A 19,102-nucleotide genomic window follows, 5' to 3' on the forward strand; every position below is an offset into this window, starting at 1 on the left:
GAAACCATCATTCTGAGCAAACTATCACAAGGACAGAAAACCAAACACCGCATGTTCTCAATCATAGATGGGAACTGAACAATGAGAACACTTGGACACAGGGTGGGGAGCATCGCACACTGGGGCCTGTCGTGGGGTCGGAGGAGGGGGGAGGGATAGCGTCAGGAACTGTACCTAATGTAAATGATGAGTTAATGGGTGGAGCACACCAACATGGCACATGTATACATATGTAACAAACCTGCATGTTGTGCACATGTACCCTACAACTTAAAGTATAGTAATAAAAAAAAATAGTTCACAGGCTAGTGAAAGAGGCAGATATGCTCATATATGGCTATAAGTGCTAAAATAGCAATAAAAAATAAAATAATAATAAATAACAAAAAATGTAGACTTGTTTACTTTGTGTAAATAATATTATTATTTTGTGCTGTGTTCTCTGACATCACATGGATTTTAAAACTTGAGACTAAATGCAGACCTCATTGCACATCATTCACCAAAAAAAAAAAAAAAAAGTTTTCTCATAGATCCATCATTGGTGTCTTTGTGCTTCAATGAGTGGCATTAATTCATAGATAGATAATTGATAAGAGTATATTATATACATTTCATATGAGCCCCTCTACATTTAAACTCCTTGTTCTTTTTATTTATTTGTTCTGATAGGCTAAAAGCGTTTTATGCCACTGTTTATTGTGATACAACTACTAAGTTACAGACAAAAGACAAGAAAATCCCCTCTCCCTTCTCCATCAGGCTCACAGATTGGGATCAAGAGCCAAGATCAAGCCATCTGAGACATAACATGTGCGGCTACTTGAAGTGTCCTGGTCCTAACTACAATATTAGCACTAAGAGGCTGCCCCTCTTGACCCTATTTGAGACTTGAAAGAAATAAACAGCTTTTTCCTGCCTCTGTACTCTATTTAGGAACAACCCAAGATTTTACCTCGCTCCTGGACATATCCCTTCCAGGTCAGGAGCTGATCCTAAGAGTTTCAGGGGATGATACATACTGTGTGGCATTAAAAATTCTGTACAATTAATGGTATTTAGAGGGAAAATGAAAGTAAAATTGGTTTGCTGGCCACAGATGCTTTTCACATCATCATCAACTACTCTCTGTTTCCCTCACTCTCTTCCACTCCCCTTACAGCTGAGTGATGTTGAATAGAATCAAGAAAGTATCATGACTCAGTCCCCTGCAAATTGATACTCTCATGTAATATCTCTGCAGGGTTCACTGCTAGGCAACAAAGGCAGCCATCCATTAAAATGCTGTCCAAAAGGGTTATTTCAGAAATTTCAATCACTCTCAAACCTCGGGTTAGCTGTCCTCATAAAGACCTAACTTATTTCACAGACCAGACTGGGATCATTAAGCATAAACTTCCCTGCCTACCTCCCCTCCCACATACAGATAGTACTTTTCATTCTATCCATTTTCTTCTCCAAGGGAGTGAGAGGACATTCTTCATGTATGCTCAGATATTCCACTTGGCCTGCCATAGAAATTCTCATTTAGTAAGTATATGATCTGTTCTTCAGCTAAAACTGAAGCCAGCTTGAAGCAAAACAAAACCCCACACTTCAAAAAAACAAAAACCAAAACAAAACTAAAAGACAAGTTGTTTGCATTCGTGAGCTATTTTGACAGCAAAAGAATCCTGTCTGGTAGCCTTAGATTGAAGGCTCTACATGGAGTCAAACTGTAAGCTAACAAATCCCAGAAACCAATAGGGCCTGGCTAGTTTCTAGTGGAAACACACAGGCCTTCTACAGTTTACCTCTGCTTAGCATATTCTATTGTTCCCTGCCCAGTGCCCAATATTCCCCAGTGTAAATTCCAGACAGAGACAAACTCTGACTTAACTAGTTGCCTTTGTCCTTACTGGACAAGTTCCTTCATGCGAAGCCACAGTGGATTTCGTTGCCCAGCCTTATTCCTATCATAGATCACCCCTTCACAGAAAAATAGCCTAGAACTTCTTCTGTGAACTTTGAGCTGTGAGGGAAGTCTTAGGAGGGGGCATTAGGCAGAACGGGCACAGTGACCGTCCAACAAGTACAACATTGAAACCGCTGGAAATGTGGATGGCATCCAGAGAGTGCACCTGGCCTCCACATCATAGACACAGGAGCCAGAGTCCCTGCACCACTGAAGGTTTGCAGACTCAATTCCAGAAATTCTTTGTTCCCCTCATTCCTTATTTATTTCTCATGGCTAGGGTGTGAGACAAGACTCTTTATGTACAAATATCTTAAAACATAGTTCAATGATTTTATATCTTGTTTCTCTTCAAAACTGAGAAATAGCACACGGGATGGAAATGCAAATCCTTGTGTACTTTTATCATTAAATTTTATTTTATTTTTTACTACAATGCAAACTGTGGTTATAACTCCACAAATAAGAACCAATGTTTTCCTTTGTCTTAGCTTAACAATTGATACCTACAGAAATAAACACTACCAAGGGGAGATGGGAACACAGAACCAAGAGAAAATAACAATCAAGAAGTCCAGCTTTTCCTAAATAAGAAAGCAGATTCAAAGGAAAATGTAAATTAAAACAAGTAGAATTTCTCCTCTCATTCTGAAAGTCTCCCATTATTTTTAGTTATAATAACAAACCTGAACTAAATTAACTTTATAAACTATTTTTAACTGCAGATATAACCACTTATAATATCTGTACTTCCTAAGTTGCATGGCCCCGTCACAGTCATTACAATGTTTGATAGTGTGGTTGCTGTTCTAAATTTCTGCAGTAGGGGAAATGCTGTTTTTGAATTGTATAAATTAAACTGAGAATTTGCCTAAATTGCCTAAATTCCAAGTCAGGACACACCTTAACTATTAAGCTTTGAAAAAACGATTGTAAACTCTTCAGGAGACTATCAGTCTAAAGGTTAAAAGCATTTGCAAAGTTTAATGTACCCACCAAGAGTACCAAAAATCATTAGTGAAAAAAGATGAATAGTCCAGATGGCGCTGTTTCCCAGCAGCCGTTTTATGCACAACAGCGCTGTGTATCTGTTAATCCCCATTGGTATTTCTAACCCTACGCATTGCATACAATTACTATATACCAGTGATTTAACAAGCAATTAGGCTACAATCGTTTACTATTTTAAAACATAGTTTTCACATTTTAAAGATTTTTATAACCTTAACTATAGCCCCATTTATCACTATTGATTTTTCTTTACTGTTGCATGTTAAGATTTATTTTTTTGCTTTCCATACAACCTCCTTTTAATATCATTAATAAAATAAATGGCTTTGGGAGTGGGAATTGAAAACTGGAATATCATTTCACTGGCATATCACTTTATTCATAGTAAGACTAACCCATCAACCCTTCCCTGGTTCCTTGATTCAGTTTGTTCTGATTTAGTCAATTTTATAAGGCATCTATCTAAAAAGTTAAAAGAATTATCCACTCCCAGTCAAGTCCACAGAGCTTGAAACTCTTGTTTGAATGCAGCTTGGTGCCTTACATTTACGTAAGACTAGCTGAACTTTTAGCATGAATTCTGAAGACTTGAAACCTCAACTTGGAAAACAACAAAGACCTTTAAGTTTGTTAAAGTATTTAAGCCAATATCTAAACTGTAAAGCAGGAGGAAGAGGATGGGGAAGAAGACAGAAAATAAGAAAATAAACGCTAAAGCTGCTGTTTGTTCTAATCCTTACCTAATACCACTCTTGTAGGAGTTCAAGAGAGCACCACAAGCCAGTTTCCTTTGAGCAATAAATTTGTACATTCATTTTCTCTTGTATCCCTCTTTGTATACTTTGCTACCTTTTAGACTCATATGTATTTATTTCTTTACTTATTGGTAGTACATTTTCTGAAATAATATTTGCATAATACTATTTCATTTCCAAAGACTTCTCCTATTTTATCTTGTTTGATCCTATCAATGATCCTGGGAAATAGCATGGTTTAGTAATCAATTATGTTTTATAGATACAGCAATTGAGTCTCCTGAAGTCATTCAACAATGACTTTCTTGAGATGACTGGCATGAGTCATCAACTACATTTTATAGATGCAACAGTTGAATCTCCTGAAATTGTTCAACGATGGCTTTCTTGAGATCATGGGTAGACCTAGTGAGTACAGATTACAACAAGATTTATTCCTTGCATAATGAGTGCTTTTCCCAGGATACAACTATGCCAAATCATATGGAAAAAAGTTCTGCATATGGAACTCTTAATGTCCTGACTGTCAGATAAATATAAATGTTCTTTAACTTTAGTGTCTTCGGATTAGTTGAAAGACCATCATAAGAAAAACATCTACAGGCTTATAGCTAGGTTTCTCAAATTGGTATACCATGCTATCAAAGCCCCAAGGATTAACATGACATATCCTTTTTAGTATCTTATTTTGTTTGAAGGATTAGAACATAAACTTTAAAGTTTGGAGTCAAATGTGTACATACACATTGCATACATGTGCAATCAAAATCATCATGTGCTCTTTTTTCATGTGTGCAATTTTGAATTTTTAATAATAAAAGTACATAGAAATGAATCATTTTATCATGTACCTAGAATACATTGGCAATGATTGTCACTGAGCTCATTTAGGAATAGTAAAGTTTTTTGCTTAAAAAAATATGTGTTTGAATATTTAGTGCAGTATAAATTTGTAGTAAAATAGGAATTATCCGATAGCATACTTCATAAGCTTAAGTAAGAGAAAGCACTGGTCCTATATTTCAGAGATTACAAATTCAGTGCCGAACTACTATTTTTCTTTATGCAATAAAAGAAACTGTGACAAAATTGTATTAATTCACTGTTCCCCTTGAATGATTAAGAGTGACTTGTAAAGCTGGACACTCAGTCAGTAACTTCAGTACAAAAAACAAAGTAATGTGTTTCTTGCACATGCCAGAATACTGCAATGAAATGAAGTTTGAGATTTAGATGAAGAAATTTGTTTATGATGGGTGAGTCAATTGCAACTCTTCCTGTATTTTTATATTATAAACTTACAGTATCAGTGGTAACATAAAGAACGTTCTCATGCAAATTCCCTCACAGAAGCCTTCTGAGAAATATTTTCCTGTGACTGTTAAAGAGACTGACCATTGAAACAGTTATTCTATCCAATTGCCAAATATATTAACAATTTAAACTGTAAATCGAAATATGTTCTTGTAGAAATCTCCATCAGGTGTTGCCTAAGAACCTTCATTCAACTGGCAATGGCGTCGTAGTCATCTCTCCTCAAGGCTTAGTCTGATGTCGCTCATAAGGCAGCGAAAAATGTTTGCCATTTGTAGTCACATATCAACATAAATGTGAATTTAAAAACATTATATTTAATTTGAGAAAAAATAATCTGCCTAGATGCTGAATCTGACCCAGAATATCAGAGCTCTGGATTCAACTCAGTTTTCTGAGACTGATAGACTCAATTGCCCATTCACACACACAGTGCTAGGAAACCTGTTAGAGGCAATTGTTTCTGATGATAAGCAATTAAAATATTTAGTTTATATAAAAAGTACATATATTATGAAGCAGAATACAATGTGTACACATTTTTTAAGACAGGACCTAAGGCTTAAGAAATTTTACACTTATTATAGGTCCCTTTAGACTATGTTCCTTGGCAGCTAGAAATATGTCACTTTTTTTTAAGCGTTATTTCTATGTAAAAAACAAAGGATCATTGTCTTAGTACCTTTGTTCCACCTGAGAATTCCACAAGTTATTGGCTTATTTTTCTCTGAAAGACAAAATTGAATTATTGTTTGCTTTTTAAAATCCACAGTGAGAGCAGAGACTAAGGAATCAGATAAACATGAGTAGAATTCTTCAGTTACTACTTCTTAGGTGATGTCACCTTTGGTATGCATTTAACTTCTCCTAGTCATTTTCTTATCTATTGCTGAAATAATTTGACTGCTCTTCTCTAAGGATGAAAAGATTAACATGAAGCATTTAGTGTAGTACCTGCCAAAGGATACATACTTCCTGAGGGCAGAAATCTGGTTTCTCTTCTTCACCTCCCAGCACACAGAATAGTGCCTAGCAAGGGAGGGTTAAAAGTGTTTATCAAGACTGCTTGGAGGCTTCCCTTAGGAAACTTAAGAGCTAAAATCCTCCCAGCTGCTGCTTTATTCCTGTAATATAAGGATAATCCAAAGCATAATCCTGCTAATGCTGCCATTAAACAAAATAAATCAGGGAGCTATTACTTGGATAAATTAGATCCTCACAGAGGCCTGAAACCAACTACACTCAGGGCCCCAGTCCCAAGTCCAATCATAGTTAACAGCAGTGTTTTGTCTGACCCGTTAAGTCTGACACCTGAGACATAAGAGATGGATTTGAGTGAAAGTCTGCCCCCAAACCATGGGCTGACCATGAAGTCTCACCCTTCATCTTCAGCCTTCTTACATCCTAACTGTTGGGTAATATAAGAATAAGGTATGGGCAAAGTTGAGATTTTGCGAGGGTGAGTTCATCAAAACTTAAAATTTATGATTCACAAAATTTAAAACTGATATCGTCACGAGAAGTGAGTACATGCTGTCACCCTAAAGCTTTTCACTCCAGCACATAAAATGTGATCAGTAAATATTTGTTGGATCAATGTTCAATGAATGAATGAATGGTAGAGTCTCCATAAATCATGATTAGTATTATACTCCTACTATTATTATTATCCTCATGTCTTTAAACTGCTGATGAAGAAATAAATTAACGTTTTGTACTGCCCTGTGTACCTGCAAATTCATAAGTGCAAACAACATCTTTAGAAATGGTGAACACTGGGGAGACGAATGATGGGCTCAGAGTCATATTTTAACTTTCTTAGCAAGTGTTGGCCTAAATTGATGTATAAGAGTGGAAAAATTTGGAATTTGTTCAAAAAAGTTTAAGACCAGAACAAGATAAATGGCCCTGAATTTTTATGAAATTAAAGGAAAAATTATTAAACATAATTGAAGTACGTTTGTAATATTGAGGACATGGCAGATTAGTTGTAAAGAAGACATTGCATGATCACTTTGATAGATGCCAACCCAGAAAAGTCATACTGGATTACATTCAACATCCATTCCTCCTGGAAAATTTTAGTACACTCAGAATAGATCCAAGCTTAGATAAGCATCATACTTTCAAAAGTTAAAAATTATAAGCATTCTCATTAATGGTGGGGAAAAGATAGTATCTTCTATATTGATAATAAAGCCCTCTAATTAAACTTTGTTATGCAGTTTTTTTTTTCAGGTGGATAATACAATAATTAATACAATCCCAGAGAATTAGCACACACGCATACAAAAAATCAAAATAAGAAGAATTTAGTAAAATAAGTTGTTACAAAGTAAACATTTAAGACTCAGTACTTTAAAAATTAAAAAGAAAATATATGATCACCTAAATAGATACATAAAATGTAGTTAATAAAATGTAGAACCATTCATTTAGGAAAAAAATAGAAATAGAAAAGAGTATCATTAACATATAGCTAAAAACCTACAGAAAACATTACGCTTAACAGTAAACATTGAAAGATTTTCCTTTGTAATCAGGAACACACCAACAATGCTTGCTATCACCACTTCCATTTAATATTGAAGTAGAAGTTTCTTAGCAGTGCAGAGTGACCAAAACAACCACTACCATTATTTGCAGGTTACATGACTGTGGTACATACAAATTTCAAAAGAATGTACATATGTTGTTAGAATTAATAAGAGTTAAAAAATCTACTCATATATTATTGAATGTTAATTAAAAGTTAGTAAAAGATAGCATTTATGTCATATAAAATATGCCAAACCAAAGAATAACTCCAACAAAAAATATGCAAGACCAAACTAAATAGAACAATATACCACATTACCACATTCGTGAACTGAATGTCTTAATACTATAGAGATGTTAATATTCTCCAAATTGATTTGTAATTTACATACAGTACCATTCAAAATCCTCTCCTATTTGTTTTGTGTGTGGGTGAACTTGATAAGCTAATTCTAAAATATATTTAGGAGGTCAAAACGGCCTAGAATAGTGAAGAACCCCCTAAAGAAAATGAGATAAAATAATTGTTATCCTGGATTTCAAGATGTACTATAAAGTTCCAGCTGTTTAGGATAGTGTAATACTGATACAGAGATAAACAAAGAAATGACTGCAACAAAATGAGGAGGCCAGAAACAGGCTTTTGTATATACAGACCCTTGGTTTTGGGCAAAGTTAAACAGTAAAGAAAAAAAAAAAGTCTTTGCAATTTAAAAAATTGTTAAGTTAAACATTTTTCATCCATATTTGGAGAAACCATGAGGCCATTTAAAAATATGATTTAATGCTATGTTCTGAATTAGAAAGATTGTTCAGTCATTCAACAAATATTTTTGGATCACTTACTATGTACCAGTTACTATTAATTTTTTCCTGTAAAATATATTATTAAGTTAACAAAAAAACAAATTGCAACATTACATACAATTGTGATTCTTCTCTAACTCTCATCTCACACAAAGTCAAAGTTCTTACGCAATTGTGCCCTTTAGGTCTTTGATTCCCTTCTTTCTCTACTCACTTTATGTCAGCGACACTGCCTTCCTTTTGCTGTTCATTAAACACTCTAGCCATTCATGTACCTCTGAGCTTGTGGACTACCTGTTGCTTCTGCCTAAAATGCATTTCATCAGAAATTCCCATGGTCTACCTTCATGGCAAGGTAAGGTCTTTGTCAAATCATTCAGCTCGTCTTTTTAGTGAGATAAGCACTTTTCAGTGGGCATCCTATTTAAAATTGTAGTACTATTATCTACCCCCATATTTCCTCTCCCTATTTCCTATTTTCTTTTATAATACATATTACTTTATCAAATTATATATTTTTACTTGATTAATTACTATCAGAATTTTATATTATACAAACTCTAAAAGAGCAAAAAACTTCCGTCTCTTTTGTTCATTGCTAAATCCCATCACTAGAATAGTACCTAGCATGTAATAGGAATAAGGACAATGTGTGTGTCTATGTGTTTGCATGTCTGTATGTTTGCATGTCTGTGTGTTTGCACAAATATATAGAGAAAGTTCAAAAACGAATGATGTCAAACTGCTTACAGTGGTTATTTCTGGGGAGGAGCACTGGCCTCCCGTGGAGAAAAGAAAAAGGGAACCTTTCACATTTTACTTTATATTTTCCTGTGTTGCTTGAATTACATATGCTAAAATGCCAAGTTTTTAAATGTCTCTAAATCTCTTACATACAACAGGCAAATCAACCAGGATAGCAAAATCCAAAAGCTTGGACAACATTTATGACAAAACTAGGTAACAAGGTATACCCAAGAACCGTATAATAAAAGCAGGTGGAGGCAAACCATTAAGTTACAAGATTTGTGTGGTATGAGCATTTGCACAGAAGGAAGCTAAGGGAAACCACAGGTACTCTGGCTGACCTGAGAGCAGTACTCCAAAAGAGTCAACAGGTACTTGTTGGAAGCTGAGCAGGCTAATTTGAGAAAAGCCGTTGAAATTGGAAGTACTTTTTGCACACTCTATTTCACAGGCAAGGGTGAGGGTTCTGTGGCAAATATAAAAAGATTAGGCAGTCTATGAATTCTCAAATTTAACTGGGGCTTTCTTCCAAGAAGAAGTCTCTCTCACACTGAAGAGAAACTGTTGCACATATAATCCAACTTGTGTGGACAAGCGATAATATTAGCAAAGGGAAAATCAAAGTCCAGAAAGTTGGAGGGAGGGGATCAAAGGAGAAATATCTCAGAATGTATTATATGAAATTATATGTATATACTTTTTTGAGACAGAGCTTTGCTCTTGTTGCGTAGGCTGGAGTGCAGTGGCACAATCACGGCTCACTGCAACCTCCATCTCCCAGGTTCAAGCAATTCTCCTGCCTCAGCCTCACAAGTAGCTGAGATTACAGGCATCTGCCACCATACCTGGCTAATTTTTTGTATTTTTAGTAGAGACGGGGTTTCACTAGTCTCAACCTCCCGACCTCAGGTGATCTACCCGCCTTGGCCTCCCAAAGTGCTGGGATTACAGGCATGGGCCACTGCGCCCGGCCAAAATCATTTTTTTAAAATCACTATGTGACAGCAACAGAAAAGGAAACCCCAGACCCTAAAAAATCTTCTACTCCTTCCTGAAAGTTCAGGAATACTCATTTTATATAAAAATGAACAAGAAAAATGACCATGGTTGAAAATCATACAGAATTACAAGAAAAAGAGAAATAAGAAGCAAAATAATATCCTTACAAAAAATGTGGGCCAGAAAGACATGCCAACCAAAAGGATAAACTGTATCCTTATATTTAATTGAGATAAAAGAAATTAAGAAAATGATAAATATATGAAGGAACAACATAGACCACAATTAGGAAACCTCAGCAAGGAAGTGATTGAAACCAAGAAAGAATTAGAAATAAAAGAAAACATGATTTTACAAACAATAAGCTAGAAGAGACATAGGAATGAACAAACACAACACACAATGCCTCAAGAGAAGGTAAAAACAGAGAGCACTTTTAAAATAAAAAAGAAATAAAGAAAGGCAATGAAGATCCAATGTACATATAATAGTACTCCCTGAAAAAAAAGAAAACCAAATAATATATAAAACTATATCAAAACTAAATAGTATATTTAGTATTTTAACAAATACTAAGACTATAATTTAAGAAAAGAATTTCAAAAGTGAAAGGATTTGAAATTACATATTGACAGGGCACATTGCATATTCAAAAAATGACCCAGAAAAACCAATACAGAAGCATGTTTTAGAACAACTACTGAACTTTGCAGAAAGAGAAACTTCCTTTAAGCATGTAGGCAGGAAGACTAACTCACTTATATGGGAAATAATTTACTATGTCATCAGAGTTTTGAATAGTAATCCTTTGTTCCAGAAGAAAATAGAATAGCTTTATGTCACTCAAAAAAGAAAATGTGAGCTAATGATGTCATATCCAGGCAAACTAACTTTCAAGTATAAAGGCCACAGACCAACTGTTGTCAGCTTACAAGAATTCGGAAACTTATTTCCTTGAGCACTTCTTGAAGAATTTACTGGAACATGAGTTTCAGATAATCAAAGTGACTGGAGAGACGTGGGCATAAGGACTGGTAGAGTTTATAATTAAGTGAAGGTTATAAGAGAAATTGAAGAGTGTGTTTAGTATACACACTATACAGTACAGTTCAATTATACTATACAGTTGTAGGTCAACAAAAAATGGAGGTGGGTTTAGACAGGCATCTGGGCACATGCCTGTAATCCTAGCTACTCAGGAAGCTGAGGAGGGAGGATCCTTTGAGCCTAGGATTCAGACGCTGCAGTGAGCTACTATCTCACCACTGTAGTACAGACTGGGTGACAGAGTAAGACCCTATCTCTGAAAAAAAAAAAAAAAAAAAAAGGAAGTGGGGGCTAGGAAGCACAAATTAAAAGTAGAATAAGCATACTGTTTGCTTTATGGTATTAACTGAGATTAAAAGGGTAATATACAAGTCAGATATTGGAGAAAATGAAACAAACAGTATAAAAAAAGAAGATATTAGCTGATTTCAATATTGCAGATATTAGCTGATTTCAATATTGCTCTCAATGGAGAATGAATTAAAAATAACAAAAAAAGAGGTAAAGGAAAATATAGAAATATATTATTATACCATTAGAATGCAAACTTTCTTAAATACCAAAAAAACCTTTAAAAAGCAGAGACAACAAAAAAACACCAAAAACAAAGGAAAACAAATCAAAGAATGAAAAATATTTTATATAAAATACTTGTCTGTTAAATATAGGACTTAAGTATGCTACCTTTTTTAAAGAAAAACATAAAAATATACAAAAATAAAATTTAAATTAAAAATTAAACAATGAAAGTTGAACCATAAGTGTTAAAACAGTTTAAATATAATGGAAGGGAAAGAATAGGGTAGAAAGTATGGGAATAGCTACTAGGCTTCTTTGAATTTACATTACTTAACTTCTGGAATTTTGTAAACTTTTTTTTTTTTTTTTTTTTGAGACGCAGTCTCGCTCTGTCGCCCAGGCTGGAGTGCAGTGGCCGGATCTCAGCTCACTGCAAGCTCCGCCTCCCTGGTTCACGCCATTCTACGGCCTCAGCCTCCCGAGTAGCTGGGACTACAGGCGCCCGCCACCTCGCCCGGCTAGTTTTTTGTATTTCTTAATAGAGACGGTGTTTCACCGTGTTAGCCAGGATGGTCTCGATCTCCTGACCTCGTGATCCGCCCGTCTCGGCCTCCCAAAGTGCTGGGATGACAGGCTTGAGCCACCGCGCCCGGCCGTAAATATTTTAAATAATTATAAGCTGGAATTAAAGTTTTTAAAAATTCCCCCAAATAAACAACAAAATCCTTTTTTTTTTTTTCTTTTCTTTGAGGCAGAGTCCCGCTCTGTCACCCAGACTGGAGTGTAGTGGCGCAATCTCGGCTCACTGCAAGCTCCGCTTCCCAGGCTCACCCCATTCTCCTGCCTCAGCCTCCCAAGTAGCTGGAAATACAGGCGCCCGCCACCACGCCTGGCTAATTTTTTTGTATTTTTAGTAGAGACGGGTTTCACCATGTTAGCCAGGATGGTCTCGATCTCCTGACCTCGTGATCCACCCACCTCAGCCTCCCAAAGTGCTGGGATTACAGGCGTGAGCCACCACCCCCGGCCACAACAAAATCTTAAAATGTGGTCATACAATATAGCAACTACAGTTTTATATTTCATCACAAGAGTTTCTTGTATATTTCTTTGCTAACAACTCCAGATGCGAACTTGAAATTTATACAAATAACATTTAATAGTTGGGCTCCAAATAAACACACATGGTTCTTGGCTTTTTCCCCTCACACTGACAAACACAAAGAAACAGATCATAACTGAAATGAGTAGATGCAGAGGAGTGTTACTCACCATCTTTTCTTTTACATTTCTCTAGGAAAATAAAGGAAAGTCTGGAGTGTTTCCCTGTTAAATTGAATAACTTGATCCACACACTTGCACAAATGTCAGCCATAAGCCCTGCCAAATCTACTTCACAGACTTTTCCTCAGGAATCCTGTTTGCTGAGTACAACTAGGTTGATCCAAACAGCAACAATTTTAGGGTTCAGCAAGAAATCCAGTAATGTAAGTTTAAAATCTGTCGTCTTGACTTAAGTATCACTTGACTTTATCTCAGACTTCCCTTCACTATCCTACACAGCCTTTCTTATAGCATAATTTTTTTCCTATGCAAATGAAAAATTATTTACAATTTAAGCAGAAGTGTCATTAAGAGGATGTTCCAAGAAAAAAATCATAACAACAAGAGCTATGAGTAGAGAACCATCAAAGAGAACAATTCCTGCCCTGTGGTAGAGTATAAATCAATAACTGATTAAAATGTCCACAAGAACAGCAAAAATTAGGCAATCTCTTCCTAGCACATACGATTATGATACTCTTAGATATTATTTATAGGTAATTTTGCCTTTACAAAATGCATCTCCTGGCTTTTATGATAATGTTTTGCAGAAAGGTTCTCCCTTTGGTTTACATAAAATAGGGTTTTAGAATGTATCACAGACTGATATTGCCATCTTTTGATTTCTATCTATTTACTTTCTGCAGCTGTATCTGATCCAGGTGACACACAGCAACAACGAAACAAGCCTGATAGAAAAATCATTTGACCAGTTTTCAAAACTCCACAGCCAACTTCAGAAGCAGTTTGCATCATTGACTCTCCCAGAGTAAGGCACTGTCCTTTTACATTGTTTTGCCTTCAGTACTTGTCCTTGAGCAAAAAGAAAAATTATGGTTATGGGATTTTCTATTTGTGAGCAACACAGTATTCTGACTCCAATGCCATTGAATCCATCCCAGCAGAGTCTGAATTGCTCTCAGAGTGAAGAATCTTTTGTCTCATAAAACAGAACAAGGTTTGCAATTTTCTTTTTACTTCCAGTCATTGATTTTGTAGACAGACAATTTCAAAAGTCACTTCGTTTTTCTTCGATTATTGGGAAAATGGTCTCATTTGCCTATTTTTAATTTAATCCTCTTAGTTATTTTTTATAAAAATACAATTGAAATTGAAATTGCAGAAGAAAATTGGATATGTTTACTTTTTCAACAAATAACTGTAATATAAAGCCTATATATATAGGCTTATTAATATACATATTTAATTATATATAATTATGTATGCTTATTAAATATATACATTTAATTTTAATACCAGAAAAATGTAAACATATTTATATCAATTAGTATATTACTAACTCATTTTGTTGCCATTAATTTTTAACTTCGAAATTATTAACTTGCATTATCTAAATTGAATTTGTTATTTTGATCATTTTGAAGCCATCTTGAAAATCATTATTTTCATTTATGTTATAATAGAAAAATGTTAACCATAAGCAAACTAAAAATATCATAAAAATTACTTCTGTTGAAATAACCCTTCAAAAATTCATTACTTAGAAGCAGTCAAATTTTGATCATAGACTTCAGTCTATAAAAAAGGTGTACTTTGATTTAAAAAATGTGAGCTTTCCAGAAATTATGATATTGCATTTATGTTCATCAGATGTTTTATCTACAGTGAGATTTTTGTTAAGTAAATGGTCCTTTTATGATGTAATTGTTTATACTTTACCTGGCATACTTTATACATGTGGATTTTTACTTGGCTTTCAGGATTTAGTCACTTTCCAAAATACAAATATAAGCAAAGTTAGTACATAGGGAAATATTACACATTATTAAAAATTGAGTAGTTCACATTCATGAAAAAAACTGTACTGGCATATATAACTGGGATTTTTGAAATGCAGATACTTTAAGCATCAGGAAGTCAAGAAATTAAGAGCATACTCAAGAGACTGAGAGGGAGATAAAGTCATTCTGGAAACTTTTAGAAGTAACATCAAGTTTTAGAATTATCAAAAAATCTGATAGAATAACAGAAAAAAAAGAAACACCGGCAAAAAAACTCAGTGTTTGGCTGCAAATACCACATTCAACATCAATGTTTGCTGTGATAACCCTACTAATTAATAACTGAGAAGAGTAAGCTCATCTTTGTTTAATGGCTATCCTTTTTCGGTTTCAAAAATGTCTCTCTTCTACACTGTACCTCACCAATGCACATCAGTATAACTTGTAAAACTTTAAAAATTCTAATAATCCATCTCAATTGGCCTCTTTTCAGTTTTCAGCTTTTGTTAGGATTCTGCTTTGCTCATTACTGCTGCCTGGAGCTTCTTACATTGATTTTCAAACTGTGTAAGCAACCTGTGGAGGCAAGGAACATTTTGTTCTATGTTCCCTGAACACTGTTTGCATGCTGACACTCTCAAAGGGGCCCAGGCTTACAGTGATGCACACAAATGAAGGATGAAGATTCTCTACGACTTCTAAATTTACTGAGAGAAGCCCTATGAGAGTTATGTAAATGTCATCTGGAAGGCATGATCAGAAAGTCAGAGTCATGAAGAATGAAATTCTAATCAGTTCATACCATGTAACAGTGGACTTCAAATCAGCTATTTGTGTTTCTGGGTAACTTCCAAGGGTACACAACATGAAAATATTCCTTAAAATTAATAATATTTTTTAGAAAATTAATATGCTTGGCGAGAGTTGACTTTCTTCTCCCAACATTCAAAATTTTATTTTGGTACACTGATCAGGTTATAGAAACTTCTGAGGACCAGACAAAAGGGCAAATCAAAATATTGGTGTTGGTATTGAGAAAATGAATTACTCTAATAATCAAATATCAAATCAAATCTTTGTCAGATGTTTTCTTTGTTGTGAATGAAATTGAGGGAGGATATGATGATACTGTCAGACAAAAGATCATAAAAAGTAATTTTCAATAACTGCTATATTTGACATTTAACTCGAAGAAGTTTCAATTAAATGACAGTATTATAGAAGCATTCCTCAACTTTCACATACTTATTTATATGTAAGATGTTTTAGGACATATATCTATAAAAATATTAACAAAGTAGCAGAATTGACATAGACTTCTGGTTTATTCTACCAACAAGGAAAATTCACAGACAAACAAATTAATACTTAAAACCAGCCTAATCTCTCATTTATCAAATTCATTTCTCCCAAAAAAATACTATGCATATATAGATATATAGAATATAGATCTATCTATCTTCTATGCTATATGTTCAATTGATTGTATACTGGTACTAATTTTCGTGATTAAATTTGGATGAAAAATTTTAAAGACTTAAGTCTTAGAGTCTGCAAGAGACTTTAAAAAATAAAATGTTCATTGTTTAAATATACAAGCATAGAGTTTTGGACTTTCCTGACATTTCAAACAGGAATCAGTGGGGTGGCATGAAATTATCACATACATCTGTGTCTTTGCTGACTGTCCTTTATTATCCTCCATGTTCATTTCCCCTCCAAGCATGGTAGCCAAGCCGTGGTTCCTACCAAAGAAGCAGAAGTGTGGATGAGGCAGCAGTATGATTGGAGTCAGAGGAGGCTGCTAGGTAGTTCCTAAAAAGGTATATGTAGACAGCAAGATATGTTACCAAATGCTACCCATTACCGGTCATCCCACATAATAATTGGTCTTAATCAAGTTCAAGCCATCAAGATGAATCATCAGATTGTGCAAAGGAAATTCTGCAAGTAGTCAGACTCTTGGGGAAAGTGTTACTATTTTGTAGAAGGCTAAGAGCAGATGGAAGCATAAGTCACTTGCTAAAATGCTTAATTTAGTTAGTATAATGGTGTCTCTAGTGAACCCAGAAGCAACAATATAATCTGAACCTTTTGAAAAATTTTGAGCCATTAACTTCAGTCTTTTTCTAAGACCCCACATATGTTTAAAAGACAAAATGTGTGGTCTGCCATTAATACAGTAAGAAGGGACATATAAATTGATTTAATATGTCAAATTAAATTAAGTTAGTATTAATGTTAATGACCATTAATATGGCATGAATGACCACAGCCATATTAATAAAACTTCCAGGATTAATCGCGTAGACTATGACTTTTTCAAGTATTTTCTTTGGCCCTTCCATCTGATACAGCTGTAACTTCGTGAACCATCCTAAGATGAAAAGGCCAGTTTTCAAACTAATGAAGATAATTTTTTTTTTCTCTTAAAACAGGTTTCCTCATTGGTGGCACCTACCTTTTACAAATTCAGATCACAAAAGATTCGGAGATCTAAATCATTACATGGAACAGATATTAAATGGATCATGTGAAGTTACAAATGTAAGTTACAATTTATTTTTCTATTTTTACATAAAACATCAACTATTTATGTTGATGTGAGGTGGTTTATGCCTGTAATCCCAGTACTTTGGGAGGTCAAGGTGGGAACATTGCTTGAAGCCAGGAGTTTAAGTCAATCCTGGGCAACAAAACGAGACCTCGTCTCTACAAAAAATTTTTCGAATTATCCAGGCATGGTGACACATGCCTGTAGTCCCAGCTACTCGGGAGGCTGAGGCAGAAGAATCATTTGAGCCCAGGAGTTGGAAGCTGCAGTGAGCTATAACAGTGCCGCTGCACTCCAGCCTGGGTGACAGACCCAGATTCCATCTCTAATAATAATAATATTTTATGATAACATTCTTTGGGTTCATTCATTCAATGAATATGTATGCCTGATTTTGTATAAAATACATGAACTGAGAACTGTGGAGCAGCAAAACAAGTATAGAATCTTGACTTCAAATAACTTCAATGAAGTAATATGTGATAAATGGACTATCAGTGCCGTGAAGTGCTCTAGAGTTTTAGAGGAGTAAGAATCATTCCCGATGCAATAATAAAGTTTCAAGGAGAAGAGAGCATCTGAGCCGAGTCTTTAACACTGAGTAGGATTTAACAGAGGTGGCCTGGGGAAATGTCTCAACAATATAAGAAAAATTATGAGTGAGAAAAAACAAAAAGAAATCGTATTTTTAAAATTTAAATCTGTTGCTGCTGTGACAAGTTACCACAGATTTGGTGGCTTAAAACAGTACATATCAATTTTCTTTCAGTTCTGGAATTCAGAAGTCTGAAAAACAGGTTTTATGGGATTAAAATCAAAATGTTGGTGGGCTTGTTGTGGAACCTTTTCAATTTCTAGAGGTTGGTTGTGTTCCTTGGCTTGTGGCTCTGTTCCAGCGACACAGTGGCACACTCTGACCTCTGACCGTGTCATCATATCTGCTTTGGCTCAAATTCTGACCCTCCTGCCTTCCTCTCAGAAGCGCTTTTATGATTACATTGTGTCCATCTGGGCAACTTAGGATAATCTCACCATTTCAGGATTCCTAATGTAATTCTATCTGCAAAGTCTCTTTTGCCCTGTAAGGTAACATATTCAGAGTTTCCAGGGATTAGGACATGAACATCTTTTGGTAGAAGGTATTATTCTGCCTCTCATGGGGATCTAACAAAAAGTGCAAGGACACAGTTCTGATGGATCTCAGCTTTCTTGTGATGTAAGAGTTTGGACGCCAAGCCCAAGTTGTTAGAAACTAAAACTAAGCCTTGAACTTATTAGTCAGTGTTCTCCAGAGAAACTGAACCAACAAAACTGTGTGTGTGTGTGTGTGTGTGTGTGTGTGTGTGTGTGTCAGAGAAAGAGAGAGAGAGAAAGAGAGAGAGAGAGAAAGAGAGAACAAATTTGTTTAATTGGCTCACATGATTGTGGAGGTGCAAATCCAAAATCTGTAGGGTAGGCTGGCAGGCTGGAGATCAGAGAAGATTATTTACCATCCAAGTCCCAAGGCATTCTGCTCAGAGTTCAGTCTTGGTTCTGTTCAGGTATTCAATTGATTGGATGAGGCCTACCCATATTATGAAGAGTAATATGCTTTACTCAAACTCTGCCAATTTCAATATGAGTCTCATCCAATAAAACACCTTCACAGAAACATCCACAATAATGTTTAACTAAACATAGGTACACTGTGACTCAGCCAAGCTGACACACAAAATTAACCATCACAAGAGCCGTGAGGAACTGAAAACACTGTGAAGCACGATGCCCCTCACCACTTTGGTAGATCTTGGCC

General features: G+C 35.2%; 1 protein-coding gene across 3 annotated transcripts in view; it reads left to right on the plus strand.

The window, feature by feature from the left end:
• PIK3C2G (phosphatidylinositol-4-phosphate 3-kinase, catalytic subunit type 2 gamma) overlaps positions 1 to 19,102 on the plus strand; it is a 415,055-nt gene that overhangs the window by 304,330 nt on the left and 91,623 nt on the right. For all 3 annotated transcript variants that reach the window (XM_011975453.1, XM_011975454.1, XM_011975455.1), the window contains 3 exons: positions 12,989 to 13,178; positions 13,662 to 13,783; positions 17,195 to 17,303. In XM_011975453.1, coding sequence (XP_011830843.1) covers positions 12,989 to 13,178; positions 13,662 to 13,783; positions 17,195 to 17,303 — 421 coding nt within the window. The remainder of the gene's footprint in view (positions 1 to 12,988; positions 13,179 to 13,661; positions 13,784 to 17,194; positions 17,304 to 19,102) is intronic.

This window comes from Mandrillus leucophaeus, unplaced genomic scaffold, assembly GCF_000951045.1.
Source record: "Mandrillus leucophaeus isolate KB7577 unplaced genomic scaffold, Mleu.le_1.0 Scaffold156, whole genome shotgun sequence".
In the NCBI taxonomy this organism is placed as follows: domain Eukaryota; kingdom Metazoa; phylum Chordata; class Mammalia; order Primates; family Cercopithecidae; genus Mandrillus; species Mandrillus leucophaeus.